General features: G+C 35.5%; 1 protein-coding gene across 1 annotated transcript in view; it reads right to left on the reverse strand.

Moving 5' to 3' along the window:
* Positions 1-25,397, reverse strand: part of LOC123675912 (girdin-like) — a 54,483-nt gene that overhangs the window by 28,520 nt on the left and 566 nt on the right. The window contains exon 2 of the mRNA XM_045611479.1: positions 25,149-25,358. Coding sequence (XP_045467435.1) covers positions 25,149-25,358 — 210 coding nt within the window. The remainder of the gene's footprint in view (positions 1-25,148; positions 25,359-25,397) is intronic.

Raw genomic sequence — 25,397 nt, forward strand, 5'->3', positions numbered from 1 at the left:
GTTTTATTTCGGGGCGTGTTTAAAGCAGCTTTTTATGTAATTTTTTTGTTGGGATCGTATTGGAATTAGAATTCGAAAAATGCAGTATAGGTACGCCTTATTAGGATTTCTGGAGGAGTTTGCGTATTTTTCTTACAAGCGAAATGGTAAAGTGGAAAGTAAATTTTATGGCGAGGTTGTGTGGTGACTTAGTTTATAAAAGCTTCTATGGAATTCGATAAACGCTGTTTTGTGCGAATAAGAAACTTTTAATGTGTATATACAAAGTAACGTTGGGTTAGTTGTTCTATAAAACTCTTGGGAAATAATTTGAAAGTCAGGAAATTATCAAAGAATTACTAGAATCTTCTGGGAATTCTGTAAATTTCAAAAACCAGAGAAATTCTTAAAAACATGGTCCTCAGAGTAATGAACATAGACAGAGGGAGCATATGTCATTTTCAGTAAAAAAATTTTGTCCCCAACATGAACTATCAAATTTGACATATAGCGAGCGGAAATGAAAACATATCAATGATACGATATGTCACTCAATTCGCGAGTTTCTCTACAAAGAACGCATTTCGTATGTCCCATAGTGAATCGAACTCAAAATATATTGAAATAAATACCTAAATATATCTAAAATTCAGAAAACAAACTTCAAGCACGCCAAACGACGTGAAACAACAGATGAGACACTAGGAGAGCAAAAGTTGCCAAACCTTGGATTTCAGCAGGTAGATACAGAAAATAATGAATATTCTGCTTATTATAAATTCGACAATTAGGCAAAATATCGAATTCCAAATATTCAAATTTGCATATTTAATCGGGAATCACTCAAATAAATATATTTCATTCAATATAATATACATTCAAAAGGATATAGTAAAATTGTGGCTTTTAAAATATATCACAATCCGACAACGTAATCTAACCATGTTGGGGGACATGTAAAAATTGCGTTTACTTCCTCTATCTATGTTTATTACTCTATGACATGGCCTTGGCGGATCATGTAATATTATCTATATCCTTTTCAAAATTCTCTCAGTATTCACAAATAATCATTTTGATTTAACAATTTCTCAACGTTGTTAGGACGTTTACATTTCCATGATGATAAATGACATAGGTTATGTCAAAAAATAGTGCGCAGTGTTGCCATTATCACCATTTTAAATTGTATAATTCCTATTGGAAAACTCAATATTAATAGACAACAGTACAGGTGATTTGATAATCGATGTGAATTTCAAAATATATCTTGCGCAGTTTGACATAGTTTATGTGAACTGCCGATCAGATAGCGTGGTAGGATCAAAATTGAAAATAATAGTAAATCAACGAAGAACAACAAAGAATTGTTATCATCTAAAACAAGACATTTGTCCAACAGGCCGACAGATGAAGGCGCAGATTAATAAATGATTTTTTTTTGGAATTTTTTTTTTCAAGGATTGCCTTGTTACATTTCCCAAATGAACGCGTGGTAAAGTAGATTAACAACCAAGCAAATCCTTTTTTATAGTGTTAAAAAGTAAAAGTGTTATTACCCCCACCATATTTCTAACTTTCATAAGATTGAGCGTAAACGCGGTGGGTCTAGTTTCTCGTACGGAGGAGAGCAATGAATGAACGGGGCTGTGTGTTTGATAGAAATTTATGCTATCATTATTAAGTCTGTGTAACGGAATCCAGATATGGAATGATACAGAATAGAAGCCAGGCATCATTACCCTTACCGTGGTAATTGGATTCCGATCCCACGATGTATCGATTGTTTATTGGCAGATTTTGCGGAATATAAAATAGTTGATATGATCGGCGCCTTGAGAATTGCAACCATGAGAAGGGGTAGGGATTTTTTTTTGAGGTCGTACCAATTTGTTATTTCGATTTTATTGATTAGTTACTAATGTCTTCATTGGGTACTGCGTTTGGGCATAATCTAAATACTTTGTTACACTTGGGCATACTCTAAACACTTTATGCCTCTGAGCATAATCTAAATACTAAGTTACTCTTCGGCATACTATAAATAATTTATGCCTATGAACATAATCTAAATACTCTGTTACTTTTAGGCATACTCTAAATACTTTATGCCTCTGGGCATAATCTGAATACTCCTTTACTCTTAGGCATACTCTAAATACTTTATGCCTCTGGGCATAATCTGAATACTGTAACTCTTAGGCATACTCTAAATACTTTATTATGCCCAAAGGCATAATCTAAATACTCTGTTACTCTTAGGCAAAATCTAAATACTTTATGCCTCTGGGCATAATCTAAATAGTCCTTTACTCTTCGGCATACTCTAAATACTTCATGCCTCTGGGCATAATCTGAATACTGTTACTCTTAGGCATACTCTAAATACTTTATTATGCCCGAAGGCATAATCTAAATACTCTGTTACTCTTAGGCATACTCTAAATACTTTATGCCTTTGGGCATAATCTATATACTTTATGGACTATGAGCTCAATCTAAATACTTCAAAACCTTATGGGCCATTGGCAAAATATACCAAAAATTCTTTATGGACCTTCGTCATAATGTAAATACTTTATGGGCATGATCTGAATAGTTTAAGACTCCGAGCATAATCCAAATACTTTTTGGCCCTTGGGCATGATGTAAACAAAAGAATGATCTGATACCTATTTAATAAGTTTCATTAACAAAATTCTAACAAATTAAGAACATTACCAACATTTTTTCATTGGAATTGATATGAAATTCTATACAGTGTGTTCCTGAATTGGAACTACAAACAAATAGATTATTTTAAGGAAAAAATTTCCTCCGCGTGTGCCCGCAAACGCGTTGTTTCCAAGATAAAAGGTGTTTTTTCAAGTTTTTCCTCATGCAACTTCCCGCACAAGATATTTAACTGAAATTTGGCATAGATATACCAATTTAAAGTTTTCATCATATGGTATGGTAATTTTTAATGCAAATCTACAGTGGTGGACCACTGGTAGTTAGGGAAATATAAAAAGAGACTTTGGTCCAGTACTACAGTTTTTGGTTTCTTGTAATTCTTGAAAGAGAGTAACTTTTCGTGGCAAGGCCTAAGAGATTTTTTTTTATTCCATAGAGTAATAAACATACATCTAGGGAGTACATATACGCAATTTTTACATGTCCCCAACATGGTTAGATTACGTTGTCGTATTGTGATATATTTTCAAATTCACAATTTCACTTATGAATATATATTATATTGACTGAAATATATTTATTTGAGTGATTCTCAATTAAATATGCAAATTTGAATATTGATGATATAGTAAAATCGTGGATTTGAAAATATATCACAATCCGACAACGTAATCTTACAATGTTGGGGACATGTAAAAATTGCATATTCTTCCTTTATCTGTGTTCATTACTAAATTTTTGAAGTGAATTTTAACCAGCCATTTTTAGTAACGGCGTAGTTTTTACTTGATTAATGCCTTGAGATGACAGCTGGCCACATAGCGAGCCTTTCAAAATGCAACCTTTTATTGGAAAACATTTCCAACAAATCATAAAAAACGGTTCAGCCGTTTTCGAGTTGAAAATAATTCAAGTAACCTGGTTTTGTTTAATATGAATGAATTTGCGAAATATTATCTCAGCAAGCGTTGAAAATATTCGTTTCTTCTTCACAGTTTCCTTGCAAACACCGACAATGTGATTTTGTGGATGCTAATTCAAACCAGATCTATTTCCGGACTCTTATGTCCGTTCCGAAATACCGTAAGCTCATAAGAGATTCGATAGTCGGACCACGAAATTCTGAATAGGACGGCGTTTCAACAAAAAGACAATGGTACAACGAAAAGAAGTTACGACGACACGAGATACTATTGTTTGTTTCCCTATTCATTAGAATAAAAGGTTCTTTGTTGTGTGTTCGATCGAATGTCTATTTTTAATGCCCGGCCAACTCTATTATCTATCCATAACGGTAGGGTCTCTGATGGCATCTGAGATCATTGCAGATGAAGGGATAATTTTCCAATAAAAAATATAGGCTCATTTCCTAAAATTCATTTTCGTCTGCACAAAGTGACAACAGTGCCTAGTAGGAAGCTTGTAAAGGGTGTTTGTTAGAGCTATAGAACTTTAAATTGCAATAAAACAACGATGGATTATTCGATTGACATGAATTTTATTTATCCGCAAGATAATCTTGTGGCATTACATTCTAAATAAGATTTCTGGCATATGACCGCCACGGCTGGCTCGGATGTAGTCCAATCTGGACGTCCAATTTTCGATGACTTTTTCCAACATTTGTGGCCGTATATCGGCAATAACACGGCGAATGTTGTCTTCAAAATGGTCAAGGGTTTGTGGCTTATCCGCATAGACCAATGACTTTACATAGCCCCACAGAAAATAGGCTAGCGGTGTTAAATCAAAAGATCTTGGAGGCCAATTCACAGGTCCAAATCGTGAAATTAGGCGGTCACCAAACGTGTCTTTCAATAAATCGATTGTGGCACGAGCTGTGTGACATTTTGCGCCGTCTTGTTGGAACCACAGCTCCTAGACATCATGGTTGTTCACTTCAGGAATGAAAAAGTTAGTAATCATGGCTCTATACCGATCACCATTGACTGTAACGTCATCGTTTTTGAAGAAGTACGGACCAATGATTCCACCAGCCCATAAAGCGCACCAAACAGTCAGTTTTTCTGGATGTAACGGTGTTTCGACATACACTTGAGGATTAGCTTCACTCCAAATGCGGCAGTTTTGTTTGTTGACGTAGCCATTCAACCAGAAGTGCGCTTCATCGCTAAACAAAATGAAATGGACGTAGTGCGCGATACGTATTCCGCACAGAACCATTATTTTCGAAATAAAATTGCACTATTTGCAAGCGTTGTTCAGGCGCGAGTCTATTCATGATGAATTGCCATTCCCAAACCAAACTGAGAATAAATCACTTGACAGCTGTTAAATCGTTCTCCATCTTGAACAGTAATGCCAACTTAAAGTTATATACCTCGAAAAAAACACCCGTTACTATTTACAACATAACATTATATCACTGAAAAATTTCGTTCTGAAGTAAAAATTCATATAATATAGTGAACTGGCTCGTTAAAATATGATTCCTTCACAATATGGTAAAATATTCAGACTTCAAACGCATTTAAACGCCTCTGTAATGACCTACAAATTGTTAGCCTTTTTGGGCAAATACCGACACAGTATCCTTCTAGAGGTATTTGGTTGAGGGAGGTCAGACACCATTCTTTACTTCAGAGTAACGCATCTATTCAAATTGCTTCCAGATTTTAGTTCCGGTCTTGGTACACACCCGTGAAGAAAACAATGATGGGGCGTTTCCACAACAGTCCACCAACTAACTGCTCATCCTTGAACTGAGAGACCTCTAGGACATCCGAAATTTTCGGGTGGAAACCCATGGTAAGTGAAAAGGTTTTGTTTTAACGCCTCAATTATCTCAATTACCCACGAAAAATTGAATTTTCCAAGTTATATGCAAAAAAACCGAAAAAAATGGAATTTTTCATTTTTTTTAATGTTCCGTCACGAAATTTTGTTGACAAACGTCAGATTCACCCCAAAAAACATGTTGAATCGAAGACATCAAAACTACCCCAAAAAGTGGGTTTTTGCAGAGACAGATAAAATACGCCAATTTTCAACTATCATTTGAGGCAGAACGGTTCATCGGACAAAAAAATCTAGTGGATAAAATTTGTAGGAAATTTTATATAGTCTGTTTTTGTATGGGAAGCTTATTCACGAAAATGTGATATTTTCCGAGTAATATGCAAAAAAACGCAAAAAAAAAATGAAATTTTTCGTCTTTTCCGCATTTTTGTCAATGTTTCGTCAAGAAATTTTGATGGCAAACCTCAGATTCAGCACCCCAAAAAACACATATAATCGAAGAAATCAAAATTACCCCAAAACTTTCCCGTGAGAGGCCCTTTCGAACACATATTGACTGGACTCTTATGTTTATTGCCGAAATTCTTTTTGTCGCTCTTCAGATCCCACGTAATGTTTTTATTTTTTTTTTTGTCTTCAACTCACGGATGGCTAAGTAAAATCGGGCGAGATCCACTCGACCAAACGAAAAGTGAATTAAGAACAAAACAGACGATTTATCAAAACGCCGGCTCATTACCGCCGAAGAAGAGGTCATCCGCCGAGCCCATCGTCAGCGGGTTTTATAAAGCGATCAAAAGAGAACGACCTGTACGCTATTACATAACCCCACATCGACCGTAGTAGATGCGTCTTGTGTATCGAATCCTGCCGAATTAGAAATCGCGAACGTTTATTTATCTAATTTTTCTTACAACAATGCGCCCAACAGGTAGAGATCTTATCTCGGCCGACTCGGCGTGGAATTTGAATTTAATGCGTTCATAAAGGTGAATGTAACGCAACGCGACCTTGTTGCATTTGTGCTTGTTTCGAGTTAAGTGTGGGACTTTCGCCTGTTTACGCCGTCTAGATCTGAAGGAGTTCTTACGGTTTCACATGGCCTGTTAGAAAAAATATTGCAGATTTTACACTTCGGTTTTTTCAGCGCTAAATCACATTTTGAAGCGTGTATCTTTCCATGATTAAATGGCATAAGCTATTGAGCACAAATGACATAAGAAATGACGGGCCGGCGCGAGCAATTTTGCCGCCCCTGCTGAAAAAGTATCAATAAACACCCCTTCCCAACAAAAAACACCACCTGCCTCGATGATAATTCGCCATTTCTTATTTCTCTAGAGATTTTGCTAATCGTTTCCTTTCTAAAGTCTTTTCCACTGGGTTTTTTTTCGGACATATTTACCTAAAATAAATTCCTGGATTTCTTCGACGCCGATGACAAAGCGTAAGTAATAAAGGGTGTTTTTTTTTAGAGCTATAGAACTTTAAATTGCAATGAAACAACGATGGATTATTCGATTGACATCCTCGAGATAATCTTGTGACATTACATTTTAAATATGATTTCTGGCATATGACCGCCACGGCTGGCTCGGATGTAGTCCAATCTGGACGTCCAATTTTCGATGACTTTTTCCAACATTTGTGGCCGTATATCGGCAATAACACGGCGAATGTTGTTTTTCAAATCGTCAAGGGTTTGTGGCTTATCCGCATAGACCAATGACTTCACATAGCCCCACAGACAGTAGTCTAGCGGTGTTAAATCACAAGATCTTGGAGGCTAATTCACAGGTCTGAAACGTGAAATTAGGCGGTCACCAAACGTGTCTTTCAATAAATCGATTGTGGCACGAGCTGTGTGAAATGTTGCGCCGTCTTGTTGGAACCACAGCTCCTGGACATCATGGTTGTTCAATTCAGGAATGAAAAAGTTGGTAATCATGGCTCTATACCGATCACCATTGACTGTAACGTTCTGGCCATCATCGTTTTTGAAGAAGTTCGGACCAATGATTCCACCAGCCCATAAAGCGCACCAAACAGTCAGTTTTCTGGATGTAACGGTGTTTCGACATACACTTGAGGATTAGCTTCACTCCAAATGCGGCAGTTTTGTTTGTTGGCGTAGCCATTCAACTGCTCTGATGGATGATTTTGTCGACGATAAAATGGACGTAGTGCGCGATACGTATTCCGCACAGAACCATTATTTTCGAAATAAAATTGCACTATTTGCAAGCGTTGTTCAGGCGTGAGTCTATTCATGATGAATTGCCAAACCAAACTGAGAATAAATCACTTGACAGCTGTTGAATCGGTCGCCATCTTGAACAGTTATGCCAACTTAAAGTTATATACCTCGAAAAAAAAACACCCGTTATATCTGATTCTCACATTCACAATCGATCACATACGATCGATGAAAGGTTACCTATCACACCACAAGATACAAAGGGCGGTAAGACATGCATAGCTTCGAAAACTAAATGGGATTAAAGACATACGTACCGCTGAAAACATTTAGCATGTATCAGTAACTAGTTTCGAATTCAGAATCGTAGGAATTTTCCATAATGTTGAATGTGTAAAACAACTTCCACGTAATTCGAAGTGTTGTTTTTCGTCTTTGTGAAATACATTCCATCCCTCATTCAATTAGGGTAATAGGCAATGCTGCTTATATTGGTTGAGTTGCCATGTGTTATTTATTGAACAGGCGGCTTAGTTAAGACGATTTGGAGAGTTTTATTGCAGGGAATGTTGATAAACGCAGCTAAGCGGACCAAGCTCATGTTGTTTTTAAGAATCGAGGCTATATTTTTTCAGAAATATGAAAGGGCGGCCACAAACTGGGCTAAATTGCCGCCCATCGAAAAGAGGCGCCTGAAACAGTCGCGTCACTGTTTCACCCCTAACATCGGCCCTGAATAAATGTCAAATAATAACACACAATAAATAAAACGGCTGATATTTGGAAATGAATTATGAAAAGAAAAAGAAGTACAATTTCCAAGTGTGTAATAATATTCATTATACAAATTGTTGTAACCGGCGCCTCCTACAAATTCATCGAATTCTTTCCAACGGAGACCAAACCGCGAGCTATTTTAAGAATCTAAAAGAAAGAAAAAAAAAATCGTCAACACTACGTTCCACATTCTGTTCACTTTCAGACCGGAGAGCAGAGCAACAGCGGTGACACACACTCGGTTTATAATAACGCAATTTGTCACGGTGTACGATCGCAGAATACCGTGCTCCGTGACTCAAAATCGGCTCTCGCGAACATCAAACATGGCCAACTTGCTCAAATTAACATCAGACCATTAGCGTTGTTGCGTATACATAATATGTGGATATGTCGCTAGTTCAACTAACTAGTATGTTGGTATTGTACCCAGGAGCCGATCTTACGTTCACCGTGAAACGGAAGGAAATGTCAAATTTACGTCACCGCGGATTCGGGCGACTGCTGGTACTTTGGGTAGATCGAAAGTTACAAATCTGACGATGTGTGTCGTTTTTTCGGTATGAGCCGCCGCCAGACATTTTGGCGCAATAAAATTTTGACGCCTCGGCAAAATAAAATTTTGACGCCTCGGCAAAATAAAATTTTGACGCCTGGGCAAAATAAAATTTTGACGCCTCGGCAAAATAAAATTTTGACGCCTGTGCAAAATAAAATTTTGCAGCCCTGCTCTGCCTAGCTGATCTTAATTTTCTGTGAATTCTCCTCAGGCATCTTTCCAATATCCTATGAAATCGTAATTTATAACTTAAAAATCATTTGTCAAATTTATCAAGGGACGTTTTGTCGACTTAATCGAAACACATCCTGTATTGTTTCAAAGTAGGACGCTCTATAAGTCAATAGTAAAAAGACGACGTAAGTGCATTTTAGTACCTATTTGTATTTTCATAACTACAGTTGAGAGCGCCTATTCGATTAAAAAAAATGGCTCTTGGTATATTACTACTAGTGGAATTTTCACTAAGAAAAAATTCTTGTGCCAAAAAATATGTCTTGTTTTATAAAATGACCACCCCCCTAAAATTTGGCGTCTCGGCAAAATGTTCGGTTTGCCGCCAAGGCTCCAAAAATTGACGTTTTGATTGCAGTGTTAGTCCAGTTGGCGCGAAGAAAGTTTTAAAAATTGGTGATTTTATAAATTTTGATATACCCTCTTCGAATTTCAACTTTGCCACCTCATATCTTCGCCGCTCGAGCCGCCAACGTAGAAATTTGACGCTCAAAATGAGTTTTTTTGGTCATAATTCTTTTACGACAATATTAAACGAAGGAATATTTCCCACAATTTATATATTCACACTTTTTTTTGTGAAATCAAGAGTTTTGGAGTAGGAGCATCGCAAATTATACATAAATATGCGTTTGGGCTAAAAACGCAAATTCATGTGAAAAATGCGTAATCTTGAATTTTGAATCACCCTATATAACAATAGTTCTGCTACACATAAGCTACTGTGAAGCTAAACAATTCGAGCACTCATCCTATCACTCCAAGCTACTCCAACTTTTAGGTAAACAGCTGTCCAAGCACAATCGATTAATGGGAGACAGATCAGGTCTTCTGGTGGGACACGCGCTTCCCATTGAAAACCACACGACAAATTTCGATAAGTAATACATATTTTGTATCCCAACTGACCGAATAGTCTTGGTTATTTATCCAAACAACCTTCCAAGTAGAAGATTTCGTTCAAACTTTCCCACATTTTCACAGAGGGAAAAAGAGCTCGAATCGACTTCGAGGTTCTCACCTTGGATCGGCAATTAAAACACGATTGCAAGCCAGCCTTTTACCCGGACATTGTTTTGGTGTGTATTCTTCTCAACGAGGTGAATAAAAGCTTAGTTCGTTAAAGTGATACAATGGACAATGGTGCCAATGCGATGTTGTTAACAAATACAATTCATTAGTCGATGATTGAGGATGGCATTGTGGATCTGCGTATGGTCGCTCTCTCCAGTAGTAACAAAAGGCTCGAGAAATTCAGAGATTTCCATAGAAACCCTTCATTTCGAAAAAATATTACGTATTTAACAGTATGCTTTAATATTTTCCAGTAGGATTATCAAAAAAGTGGTAAAAAAAATGTTTTATGCCGGTGGACTTGAACCCAGGTCACCCGCGCCAAGCTGAACCTTCAATTGTGTGATAAATAATGTTGACTAAAGTTTCCATTGTAAATTAAGAGGGGGGAGGCAAAAAAAAAATACGAAATGGCGAATGCGGAGGTCAATTTTGAATTTGCCTCATCAATATGGTATGCGATTCAGAGTAATAAACATAGATAGAGGGGGCATATGTCATATTCCGTAAGCAAATTTTGTCCCCAACATGAACTATCAAATTTAACATGCAGCGCGCTGAAATGAAAACATATCAGTGATACGATATTTCACTCAATTCGCGAGTTTTTCCGCAAAGAACGCTCAAATAAAACCGTTTTTCAAACATCAAGTTCCGATCTAAAACATACTGAGGTTTCAAGGGCGTAGCTTGCGTCCAACAGAAGTTGCAGCCTCGGGAATATTATCAATTTTTTTCTAGAAAATTTCAGATTTTTACCTATAATTTATGAAATAATGTACTGATCGCCCAACTACAAATAATTTTGTGATCTTCATAGTCGTAGCAATCAATAAAATGATACAATATTCCCATGAAGGAACTTTTATTTTTTTTTCAATTTTCTAAGGGTTAGGTATGGAAAATTTTACGAAAATTTTTGAACAAAAAATTTTTCAGGTAAGATCGAAATTCGACTTATCATTGAGATCGTCAATTCTGGCACCGATTTTTCGTAGGGCTCACGGTTTTGAGGAAATTTGAACTCGAAGTTTGTGAAAAAATTGAATTTCCCCCCAAAAATCGTTATATCTCCTGAATTATTCGTCACAGAAAGAACGTATGGCCCATAGTGAATCAACTCAAAATATATTGAAATGAATACCTAAATATATCAGAAATTCAGAAAAAAAAACTTCAAGCGCGCTAAACGACGTGAAACAACCGATGACACTAGGAGAGCAAAAGTTGCCAAACCTTGTATTTTAGCAGGTAGATACAGAAAATAATAAATATTCTGCTTATTATAAATTCGACAGTTAGGAAAAATATCGGATTCCAAATATTCAAATTTGCATATTTAATTGGGAATCACTCAAATAAATATATTTCAATCAATATAATATACATTTATAACGATATAGATTAACTATATCTATAACTAACTTCCATATTTTCTTGGATCGTGGAACCAGGAAGGCGATGGATTCCAGACTTTCCGGAACATTTGAACCGACCCGAATTCCAGGAATTTATCCCGTTTCCCAAACGCGCCAGACCATCAACGATCATTCAAGCGATTGGTCGTAAAACAATACGCCATATCGCGATGCCTATCGATATCTCAACAGTTTGAAAAAACTGGAGATATCGAATATCTATCGTTTCACCTCCGCTCCGTCAATTTCTCCTCGGCCAAAAAGAATCGATTGATTATTCGGTTACTACAAGTAAAGGGTGTTTTTTTTAGAGCTATAGAACTTTGAATTGCAATAAAACAACGATGGATTATTCGATTGACATGAATTTTTTTATCCGCAAGATAATCTTGTGGCATTACATTTTAAATATGATTTCTGGCATATGACCGCCAAGACTCGGATGTAGTCCAATCTGGACGTCCAATTTTCGATGACTTTTTCCAACATTTGTGGCCGTATATCGGCAATAACACGGCGAATGTTGTCTTCCAAATGGTCAAGGGTTTGTGGCTTATCCGCACAGACCAATGACTTTACATAGCCCCACAGAAAGTAGTCTAGCGGTGTTAAATCACAAGATCTTGGAGTCCAATTCACAGGTCCAAAACGTGAAATTAGGCGGTCACCAAACGTGTCTTTCAATAAATCGATTGTGACACGAACTGTGTGACATGTTGTGCCGTCTTGTTGGAACCACAGCTCCTGGACATCATGGTTGTTCAATTCAGGAATGAAAAAGTTAGTAATTATGGCTCTATACCGATCACCATTGACTGTAACGTTATGGCCATCATCGTTCTGAAGAAGTACGGACCAATGATTCCACCAGCCCATAAACATGTGATACATTTTTGGAATCAGCTCAACTAGAATAATCTAAATTGAGACAAAATGGGGGTGTTCCATTTGAAAGAAATGACGTTGACGTCATTACTCGAAAGTAATTCACCCTGTATATTAGATTAAAATCGAGAATCGACGTGTTTCAGGATTATTTCTTAAAATGGTCTGTTTAGCTAAAAATGAATTTGTTCTATACTTTACGGACACAGTGTATATCAGATTGAAATGTTGAAATTATTCCACCAAAAACCTACCAAACACAAAGTAATTGTATCAAATTTCGAACATCACGTCTACCTGTCATAATTTCCGTCGACTTCCTTTAAAACTCGGTCCTACCATTTCAAATTGCCTCTAGGAATAAAATCCACGTCACAATCCAATTAAATATCAAACATGGACTTTTCTTGTTGCCACATGCACAACTATAATCAGAAGATCTAATTGTGTGGGTAAAAAAGAAATCACGGATATTTTTCGTGATGAATTAAACATAAGAAAACAAACGTCGAATCTTCTTCAATCTGTTTGCTAGTTGACCTCTCCGTAACGACATTTCTCTGAGTTGGCGGTTCGAATCTCATCTAAATAAGACCATAGAAATCGAGTGGTGAATGTTACAGAGGAGAGAAACCTTTAACCTTCTCTTTGGTTATTTTTCCGTTTTGGTTGTGACTGGATGCACTTATTTGATTCTAATAGATATTTTCGATATTTATAGAGCAAGAGGTTGGTGTTGAAAACATTGGGGATTTTTGGGAACTAGAATCAGTGAATCGAAATAGTATATTCTCTAATTCTGTGGTTATTCCGTTCATTCTTCCACATCTTGTAGAACAAAATCGTGCGAGAATATATCAGAAACGCACAGTTTTCATGGTTATATTTTATTATTCTATGTTGGTACTCCGAACTTTCCGCCACGGCTTTATCTGTCAATTCATCAATTTGCCTTGAAGAAATCAGTTCTGCCAACCAACATTTTTCAATGCAAAAATCACTAAATTATATTTATGGAAATATTTCATTAATTTCAATGAAAATGCAATGAATTAGAGAAAATAATGTATAATACTCGTACAGAAGGCTCATTCTACCACTCGTTCATTCCAAAACTCGCCACTTCGTGGCTCGTTTTTGAATTTTGAACTCGTGGAAGAATATTAATGTACTTGTATTGTAAAGAACTATTTTGAAACAAGTTACAGAATGGGCTCCTATTCCAACACGAATGCGAAATTCGAAAACGAGCGACGAAAGAGCGAGTTTTGGAACGCATGAGTATTGGAATTGCCTTCTGCAACGAGTATCAGACGATAATTTCTCTATTTCAGTCAAGTTTTGTGGAATATTGTCGAAATTCAACGAAAAATTCAGATTATACATCCTAGTGACTTTTGTATTGTATCTTGGCAGTTGGTGTGACTGTTACGAAAATTGACAGATTACGGAATTTCAATTTGAATCGTACGTTTCGAATTTTGAAATAATTTATAATTACGCATTAAATTCGTGAATTATGTCAGACGAAATCGATTCAACACCAACAGAATTGAGAGAAATTGCGAATAAAGTTGCAAATCATTTCACTAAATCCAAATTTATTATATTGACAACAACTGGCGTGTTTTGAATTTTGATAGGATTGGAAGTCTGTGTAGACAACCACAGAACAAAAAATATAACTGAAAACTATGCTGTAATGAGTTCATTACAGCATTGCTGTTAATACTATATTCTAAAACAAGTTTCAGAATGGGCTCCTATTCCAACACGAATGCGAAATTCGAAAACGAGCAACGAAAGAGCGAGTTTTAGAACGCATGAGTGTTGGAATTGCTTTCTGCAACGAGTATTAGACGATATTTTCTCTATTTCAGTCAAGTTTTGTGAAATATTGTCGAAATTCAATGAAAAATTGAGATCATTCCACTAAATCCAAATTATATGAATTATATTGACAATTTGACGTGTGTTGAATTTTGATAGGATTGGAAGTCAGTATAGACAACCACAAACCGAAAAATATAACTGAAAACGATGCTGTAATGAGTTCATTACAGCACTGTTTTTAGAACTGTAATGAACTCATTACGATACTGAAATAGAGAAAACTCATTACGATACTGAAATAGAGAAAAAAAATACTGTACAATTTCTTAAGTTAGATCTGAATATATTTAGCGTAGGTTGTGGTTTATGGTTTTATGGTTTACTCGAAAATGGAAGTTAGTAAGTTAGTTCAAAATTCAAAGAAGAACCACGAAATGACGATACTGCATCTACTAAGTGTTTAATTGAGTTGTTAAGAACAGCATAGGCAATTATGGGTGTTTATTGTAATTAAATCTTAGGCGATAACTAGTTCTTATTTTTTTTCGATATCACTTTCGGGCTTGAACGAAAACTTCTTCCACTCTTGTTATAATTCAAAAATAAATCAATGAAAATGACTACAGATGAAATTCTACAGTCGGATTCAAATTATCCAACTATGTATTACGAAAGATCCCAACCAAAAACAACAAACTAAATCACGCACCTACAAATCAAATTATATTTTCACGGCCTCCGGTCACAACCGATTAAAAAAATACTCCCAACGAAATCCTTCACAGTATTTTTTTTCCAAGGACGTTTGTAATCGTATTGAACGTCAGTTAATTAAAGTGCCCAAAACGCCAATAACCATCATGCGTCTTTAATAGACCACTAATGGATTCGTGTACGTACAAATCGGAATAATCTCGGCCCTATTAGGAGGGCAATCGGTATTTTCAACGCACACTTGAATATTATAATATCTCAATCTCAATATGCAAATTCTGTACAGTGGCTTATGTCACGTGAGATCTTACGGAAATGAAGTTATTAAAATGTCGATGTTGTCTGTTTCCTTTTTCAGATGAGGCTATGGTGCAGCTGCGTTGATTCTCAGAAGATTACGTTACTATGTAGATGGTTTTTGATGAGGACCATGAAAACTAGAAGGTATGTTTTGGTTATGAACGCGAATTTTCATGGTAAATTTGAAAGCAGCTAAATATCATCGGCATGGCGAACTGTACTGCAAAGTACTGGGTGTTTCACGTAAAACACCCTGTACATATAACGGGTGTTTTTTTTTTTCGAGGTTTATAAGTTTAAGTTGGCATTACTGTTCGAGATGGCGACCGATTCAACAGCTGTCAAGTGATTTATTCTCAGTTTGGTTCGGCAATTTATAATGAATAGACTCACGCCTGAACAACGCTTGCAAATAGTGCAATTTTATTTCGAAAATAATGGTTCTGTGTGGAATACGTATCGCGCACTACGTCCATTTCAGCGATGAAGCGCACTTCTGGTTGAATGGATACGTCAACAAACAAAACTGCCGCATTTGGAGTGAAGCTAATCCTCAAGTGTATGTCGAAACACCGTTACATCCAGAAAAACTGACTGTTTGGTGCCCTTTATGGGCTGGTAGAATCATTGGTCCGTACTTCTTTAAAAACGATGATGGCCAGAACGTTACGTCAATGGTGATCGGTATAGAGCCATGATTACTAACTTTTCCATTCCTGAATTGAACAACCATGATGTCCAGGAGCTGTGGTTCCAACAAGACTGCGCAACATGTCACACAGCTTGTGCCACAATCGATTTATTGAAAAACACGTTTGGTGACCGCCTAATTTCACGTTTTGGACCCGTAAATTGGCCTCCAAGATCTTGTGATTCAACACCGCTAGACTACTTTCTGTGGGGCTATGTAAAGTCATTGGTCTATGCGGATAACCACAAACCCTTGACCATTTGGAAGACAACATTCGCCGTGTTATTGCCGATATACGGCCACAAATGTTGGAAAAAGTGATCGAAAATTGGATGTCCAGATTGGACTACATCCGAGCCAGCCGTGCCGGTCATATGCCAGAAATCATATTTTAAATATAATGCCACAAGATTATCTTGCGGATAAATAAAATTCATGTCAATCGAATAATCCATCGTGATTTTATTGCAATTTGAAGATCTATAGCTCTAAAAAAAACACCCTTCACTATTTTCTTGAATCACGATCAATGTTATCATAAATTGAGAATTTTTTAAATAAATGACAAGCACAAACATTTTTGAGAATTATTTAGTCGGAAAGACAGGCTGGAAAGCAAGAAAAGTTAAGTGAACACCATTTTCAGTAAATCCAATCCTGAATAACTAAACCAAACCCGGAAAACTCCACTTTCCACTTTCACCTCATCATCATGAAAAAAATCCTTCACATTACGGACCCGGCAGGAAGAACATATAAGGCCCTCATTTCCATGGCTATCGCTTCTGGTGGCCAACCTGATAAACGTCCGACACGTCAACCCCTTCGTCAGGCTTGGCTACCTCCACTAATCAGGGTTGCCACGTCCGAAAAATCATTTTCCCCAGAATCTGTACTCAAAAGTTGACAGATTTCTGTTTCACATTTTCGCAGAAATGAGAGACATATATTGTGGTAAAGGCATGATTTCGATGCTACCTATTTTTCTAAATTAAAAGAAAAAATTTCAAATTGTCAGAGAGAAGTGAAAATATGAATTATGTATATCGTAATAGCATCTTGACGTTGCTAAGTTACTAATCGGAAAAATGATACAATTTGATATAATTATAGTGGCAACACTGTATCAATATTTGACATTTCTTATGTCATTTGTGTTCAGGTTATGATCATTCAAAGATATATGCTTCTACAACGTTTTGAAATTATCAAATTGTTTTATCAAAATCAGTGCTGATTTGTGAATACTAAGAGAAATTCAAGAATTCATGGAAGACACTATTCAATCAAAAAAAAGTGCATTTTCCTAACTCGATACAAGAGTACCACTATCACTAAGTCGTACTAGATACCACTTTCAAATTTGTCTTCAATATCACGAATAATGAGTAGATTAACTTAATAATATCACTCATGAATTCTACCGAAATTTCTCTCAGTATTCACAACTGTACACTGATTTAGATAAAACAATTCAACAACTTCTTAACGTTGTTGAAGCGTGTATATTCCCATGATTAAATGGCATAACCTACTTAAGACAAATGACATAAGAAATGTCAAAAAAAATACAGTGTTACCATCAAAACCATTTTAAATTGTATGTTTAAATTGCTTGTTGTCAAATCGCATTTCAAATTTTCTAAACTCTCTATTTCCAAATTTGTAATAAGAAAAATTAAACCACTTCAGCATTCACTATGTTAAGTTGAGATATTATTATGTATCATAAATAATAGTTTTGTTTCATGTGAAAAATATGTCTGAAATAATCAAAAAAATCAGACAATTTTTGCAGGCCTATTTCTAATTTGACCCAGATTTTGCTTATTTTAGCCCGGTCCCAAAAAACAACATTGAATTTCTCCAGGTCTGCAGAAAAATCCGCACACCTGGCAACAACGCTCAGTGCGCACACCTGGTGCCCACCGGAGCGTAGATCCCTTAGCTCGGTGATGCTCGACCTACCTCATGGCCGTGCGTGCTAGCTCTCATGACGCATCCCGGTGGAGGTGAGCCCTATCGTCTCCCACGCATCCGTAGGTCGGGGGCGCCCGTGGAAGTCACGCCGGAAGGTCGTTCGCACAAATTTCGTTTTTCGAAGAAAAAAAAAACACAATTATTCAATATTTCCTCCTTGTATATCGCAGAATTTTCCTAATCCGAAGGTTTTCCGGAAAAAAAAGCGAAAAAAAATTATCCAACCCCTTCGGAATCGAACCCGTGACTTCAAGATTACTGACTCGGCGACTCGCACGAAAAGCCATTTGAAAGTGATCGATATTTGAAATGGAAATTGGCATAGTCTTTGGCTTAGAGATTCACGGCTTGGCTTGATATTCAAGCTACTTGACTCAAGCTCAAGCTCAAGTAGCTTGAGCTTGACTTGAAATCAACTCAAGTTCAAGTCAAGTATTGATTTTTCAATATCAAGTCAAGTATTTATTCGAATAACTACTTGACTTGACATTGAGGTCAAAAGAAATAATTTTTCAAATCAAAGGGATTCACGGCTTGCCTTGATATTCAAGCTACTTGACTGAAGCTCAAGATCAAGTAACTTGAGCTTGACTTGAAATCAACTCAAGTTCAAGTCAGGTATTAGTTTTTAAATGTCAAGTCAAGTAGTTATTTGAATGAATACTTGACTCAATGTTGAAAAACCAATACTTGAGTTGATTTCAAGTCAAGCTCAAGCTACTTGAGCTTGAGTCAAGTAGCTTGAATATCAAGCCAAGCCGTAAATCCCCACTTTGACTTGAAAAAAGTATTTCTTTTGACCTCAAGAATCTTCGGTTGAAATATATGTCAAAGACTCACCCTGTATATATTATCGAAAACCTGATTACCATAGAATTGTATAGGGTACATTGCCATATCACGTGATGCAAACTGTTAACTGTAACATCCCAACCAAATCCCAATTGAATATCTTGAAAGAGAATAAAACTTTAAAAAAATCAAAATTTAATACCCTGTGTCTCGAAAACAAAACGTTTGTTTGAAGAACTTTTTTTTTTCAATCAGGAATCTCGCATTTTTGTTTGAGATGCAATTTAGGAACACCTGTATCTGTCTTATCGAATATACTGTTTTCGTTTCGGTAGCTCAATTGGCTCCTAGATATGAAGAGGATATAAACGCCGCTATAGATTTAATTCCAATGCACCCCATTATTAAATTTGCATATTTAACAAATTCATATTAATTTCTTGTTGTTATCTCTTCTTTGTGTATGTTTCTATAGTTATTCTGCTATTTGGGACTGATAATGATCGAATAAATCAAATATAAAAATCGGTAAGGCCGTTCTTGAGTAATCAATGATGTAACTGACCCTCTTTATTTTAGGTATATAATTATATAGATTAGCAGCTTGTACCTGTAAATTGGCTACCGGTCCAAACTAGCTCTCATTATGTATATGAATTACTGATTACGACACATTTTTCATTGATTCGATGCTTACTTGAAATTCTTTTAAATCAAAATTAAATCACACTTATTCTATTTGCACTTTTAATCATCTAAATAGGAATTGTTTTGCTACACATCAGCTTCTTCAGATTTTACTTTCTGAATATCAATTGGATCTTGATTTCAACAATAAATTTTCATGTTTTTACAAAGTCTATTTTAAAATTGGCAATTTTACATTTTTGACATAAGTATTACCAATTTGGACTACAATTTAGCATTGCTATTAGTGGGTGCTAGTTCCACTTTGTTGTGTTCAGTATATCCCAGCAAATTTTCAATTCGGCTGAACTATCAGTAAAATAATAAGAAAATATTGAAAAGCGTTGAACTCTACAAAAAAAAATTAACCTTGATTGATTCATGAACTCCAGCCTTTATGCAGTCATTTGCTTTTAAAAAAATTCGATAAATACAATTTAATTAAAATTTTCTTCTCTAAACGTGTAACAATAACAAAATAAAGTACAAAAAAAACTTCATAATGCCAACCCTCTACTTCAAACACTTCAAGAAAAATTTGATTTCATTTACTAAACACAACATTATGAACCTAGCATCTAAATTAATTAAAAGTACAAATTGCCAATTTTCGAATAGAAATCGTGAAAACGTGAAAAATTATTGCCAGAATCAAGATCCATATGTAAACACCCGGTATCTGGAGAACCAACAATATTCTGAGTGCTAGAATAAACGATACAAACATTGGAATCACACTGTTTCAAACCGCAAAGGCCTAGCACTATAGTTTCAGAGTTATGCATTTTTGAATATATCTGATCTTTTTTTTTACTTTCCTCCAACCGCTCTCTTTAGTGATTTGTGATATTCTACAAGGAAATAACAAGCCATAGTGTTAAATTCAGTGTTTTCTATTCGATTCTACACATTCTAAAACATAACTCATAAAAATTAAAGGGGATGTTAAATTTTTTCTGTGCTCGGTTCATCTCCACAATTAACAGACCAAAAGTGTGTCATCTTAGGCGCAATTCCCTCCACAACTTGATTTCCCAACCCAACAGAGCACCTCAACCGAATCGAGTATATCCAATTTCAACTACTCGCTTATAATTGACAAGGACGCATCTTGCCGATACGAGCTTATCACCTACAGGTGACCGAAAAGTATCAATTTCCTTCGAGTGTCACACGTTCAAAGATAGCATCTATCTGGTTCTCTTTGTTTTTGCCTCTTTCCGTTTGCAATCAACAAGTTCAACGTTCTTTTTCGTAAATAACGTCAATTAGGGATTTGGACCATCGCGAGGTCATCCGATGCGTAAGACGATACGACATTCGCTAGATGGCGGTGTTTCGCAATTTCAGGTACAGCGACTAGATGAAACACAGTGGCGACACGAACTGTCAGTTGAGTTCTGTCAATCGTATTCTTAAGTTCTATGGTTAAGCCCCGCCCCATTCGCCATTTTTAGGCACAATTTGTATTGTCGTCACTGTTTTATTAAGTTATTTCAGGTAGAGTGACTTGATAAAAAATAGTGATCTCGTTTTTGATTGGCTGCCGGTTTTGAAAGCCAAAAAATGGCGGATATTTGTTTACATGCTTCGTTTACCTGATTTTTAGGATTCATTGAAAATATAAGGCCCATTTCAATGAGGAAGTAAGAAAATTTCACTTTTGGTTCTCCTGTCAGTGTTCGGAATCCAAACAAATAAATTGTCATTCAAATTAGTACAATGTCGTTGAAAAAACTGGGTTATTTTCATCAATAAGAGTATTTGAGGAACGATTTCAGTATTTATTGATAGACAGAAGGAACGAGGTTAATACCAGTACCTAAGTTTGAATCCTGTATCATTCCGCAGATTTTGTAAAAAGCCGTGTTTATTAGTTGAACTTCAAGTTCGAACTTACTGGCATTAATCTCGTTCCTTCTGTCTATCAATTAATAGTAAAATCGTTCATTATATAATCCTATTTATCAAAATAAGCCAATTCCTTCAACGACAACGTACTAATTTGAATGACAATTTGTTTGTTTGGATTCCGAACACTGACAGGAGAACTAAAATGGCGGTATGTGACGTCATCACTAATAGAGAGCATACTGGTAGAGAATTTTTTCGGAAATAGTAAAATTTACTACCTAACTAAATATTAAATACAGGAGTACCGTTTGGAATAAGCCCGATATTACGTTTGAAAGGGTCATCAATGAATTGTTTCATTTTGAACACCCAGTAAAGTACTCACTCAATGATAATCAAAAAGTCAGTACTTATCTCCTCTAGTATTCATTTCAAAATCTCATTCAAATGAATTCATTAATTTCAAAGTTATTAGGTTTTTCTAAAGACCCTCCAATTCATGAAAAAATCGAGGAAAAAATCTAAATATCTCAAAAACTACTAGTTTAAAGCATATGAAACTTCGAACAAACTTGGATTCATTCGATTCAATCAGAAAATCAAATTCAAGTTTTTTCCACGAAGAATTCTTCATTAAAACTAATAAACCAACACCCTTCTCTCACAAAACATAAAATGTGAAAGTTTGATCAAAAATATAAGTAGGTAATTTTTATTTCCCCGCCACTAATAGTGGTTTATTATAACAAACAATTAAGTCAAAACGCTATTTTCAGAGTGGCGCCAACAGTAAAATGCAAGATATAAAATTAAACGGAATGAGAATCTGTTCATGCGACAACAGCTGTTAATAATTGTTAAAATTGAGAATTTCCATCGGCGTCATATATTTTATGTGTTGAAACTATGAAATTCCAGCTAAATAAGTGTCATTCATGGAGAGTTTGATGTTATTCGAAGAAATTCACGTTTTATTTATTGTAGGAATTTACCATGAAGCTTCAATCGGCGAAAAAACACGAGATTCTACGCTATAAAACAATCGAAACATACTTTCAATATTCTGTCTGGCATTTGGGTTCATTAATTATCAAAATTAGCCGAATAGGTATCACTTTGTGGAAATTTGGCTAAATATTTTACCCAGATTTCGCTAAAAAAAAAATGGGTGCATATAGCGAATCCATGAAATGGATTATCCAATAACACAGCTATATAGCAAATAAAACAGATGGACCACCCTGTATACGTTGTAGCTTTCTCAAGGATTATAGATCAGAGCTTTTTATTGTAGAATTGGCATCATATTGAACGATGATATTGAAAACGACTATTTACCCAAAATATGAATTTATATTGGTAATCTTGGTTCGAACACCGCTTCGTGATATTTTCCATAATAAAATTGTTTCATTAAACCTGAAATATCCAAAAATACGTTAACCATCACTCAAACTTGTTATCACTTCTTGTGCTCGTCGTTGTTAACGAAAAAGTCAAGTTGTTGAAAAAAAGTGACATAACCGTAATAAATCTGTTGAAATAACTGTCAAAACTTTCTATTCGTTCATCTCGCTAAAGTCACTGATCCTCCTTTAGAAGAACCTGCATCATAACAGGCCTTGACACAATAGCACAATATTTGTGATGACATTTCATGACCCCTTATCATATAAATCTACCTGTAAACTGACTTTACATTCGCTTGGGGTAACTAAGCCATTTATGGCAGCAATTAGAGAGTTCAAGTCAAGAAAACACCAATAAAAGGGGCTTAGGAATCGAACGGACAATGAGATAACAAACCGTTGAAACTGTCACCTGTCAAACCTTGACGTTGTCAGTTAAAGATTAAATATATTTATTGATATAGAGGAGAAGTTAAGAGTTGCAAACTCAAAAGAATCGTTTCTTGAAACTTTAAACACCAAAAATATTGTTGTTATATGATTTATTTTAATTTTAAAGCAAAACGTAACTTCGTAATATTTCGTGAATTCAATATGAATTTTGAATATTTACAAGATGCTGCTTTGAGTTGCCTATAGAGTAATAAACATAAATAGAGGAAGTATACGCAATTTTTACATGTCCCCAACATGGTTAGATTACGTTGTCGGATTTTCAAATCCACAATTTTACTATATCATTGTGAATGTATATTATATTGAATGAAATATATTTATTTGGGTGATTTCCGATTGAATATGGATATTTGGAATGCGATATTTTTCCTGATTGTCGAATTTATAATAAACAGAATATTTATAATTTTCTGTATCTACCAGCTGAAATCCAAGGTTTGCCAACTTTTGCTCTACTTTGTGTCATCGGTTGTTTCACGTCGTTTGGCGCGCTTGAAGTTTGTTTTCTGAATTTCTGATATATAAGTCTAGATCTCGTTGAAGCGACAAGAAAGTCTAGATGTCAATTCCAAAAATCTACATACATAATATTAAAGGTCCCATTGAATAAAATATAAACATTATCTCAGATGCGGTTTCCTGAAACGCCTTCAAATGTTATTATACAACTGAAAATTAATGACCAAAAAGTGCGCCACCTACCTGAAGCTAACCGCAATTTACTTGGGGTATGTAAGCCTCTAATGACAGCAATTAGAAAACAAGAACAAAAGGAGTTTTCAACTCGAACAAATCTTTCTATGTAAGAGGACAATGAAAAATATAAAACCGTCTAATGAAGTTTTAGGAAGATGCAAAAGATTTTCTCAGCCGAAAAGACGGTAGGTTCTGATAAAGATCTTTTAACGACAGCGTTTCAAAAGCATTCAACTTATCGATAAGGTAATCAACACTTCTTACGACAAGAATGAACGAACAAACCACAAAAAAACAATGGAAATACGTTTTCAAAATTTAGAGAAAAACAGTGCATATTTTAACAATGTTCCAATAATTCCATCTGAAACCTTCGAATATTTGAACTAACTTCTATATGTTCATATATTCCTCATTGGAATATGATATTTTGTAGATGAAGGTAATGTTGACTGTTCCGTAAAATTTGATGTAATCTTCGTTAGTTTTTTTTACTCCACACGGTAGAAGACAAAAACTGGTTTCCATTTTTTTCTCGAACAATTCCAAAGCTTCATAATCGAAGACAATAAACAGAGGCAACTGAATAGTATAATTCCAAACACGGAAAAGAATATTAAATCGGCTTGGAGCACCCAATCCACTGTAGGTGTCTTAAAAAAAAACGGAAGCTATTCGAATGAATCACTTTTAATAAATGGTTCAACATTCAAGATATCCTATTAACAACGTGTTGGCGTGACAGTTTTTATCCAAATTTACATTCTGTAGGATTCAAGAAATACCATTCGACATGGCATATCCAAAATAACACATCAGAAAACGGAAACCGTCTTCTATAAATAAAAACATTCTGAATTTATAACTCAACGAACACGCTTAGAGTTTTATACGGACCGATTTCATTACATCACAAGAAATTTGAAAAAAAAAAATTATCAAAAGAATATTTCCGTAATAAGTATTTCGTTTTCAAACAGAAAGTAGTCATAGCAAGGGAGAATTTGCATTTCATCCATCTACATAATGCCGATAGCTTTGACAGAACAACAACGAAATAACAACAAAACATTAGAAAAAACTTATCTTTAAAAAAACTCGAAAGTCATGTCATAAAAAAAAAGAAATGAATAAAATGCAAATTCTGAAAATTGTACCTTTAAAGAAAATTACTCACCAAGTATATTGTCTGAATGTTGCTGAGTATAACATGAAATATTTGGATTCTTGCACTCAGGATATCCTTATCATGGAACGAAGCTAAAGCAGGCACAGGTTCAGATGGATCTGGATCAATTTTGAGAAGTACATCACGGAAAGGGAATCCATCAAAATAATTCTCGTATGCAATTAGTTTGTTGTCTATATCTGGGATACACGATCGCAGCTGAAACATTTTTTTATTGAAATGATGTCTCGTTTTTTT

This window comes from Harmonia axyridis, chromosome 3 (genome assembly GCF_914767665.1).
Source record: "Harmonia axyridis chromosome 3, icHarAxyr1.1, whole genome shotgun sequence".
Classification (NCBI taxonomy): Eukaryota; Metazoa; Arthropoda; class Insecta; order Coleoptera; family Coccinellidae; genus Harmonia; species Harmonia axyridis.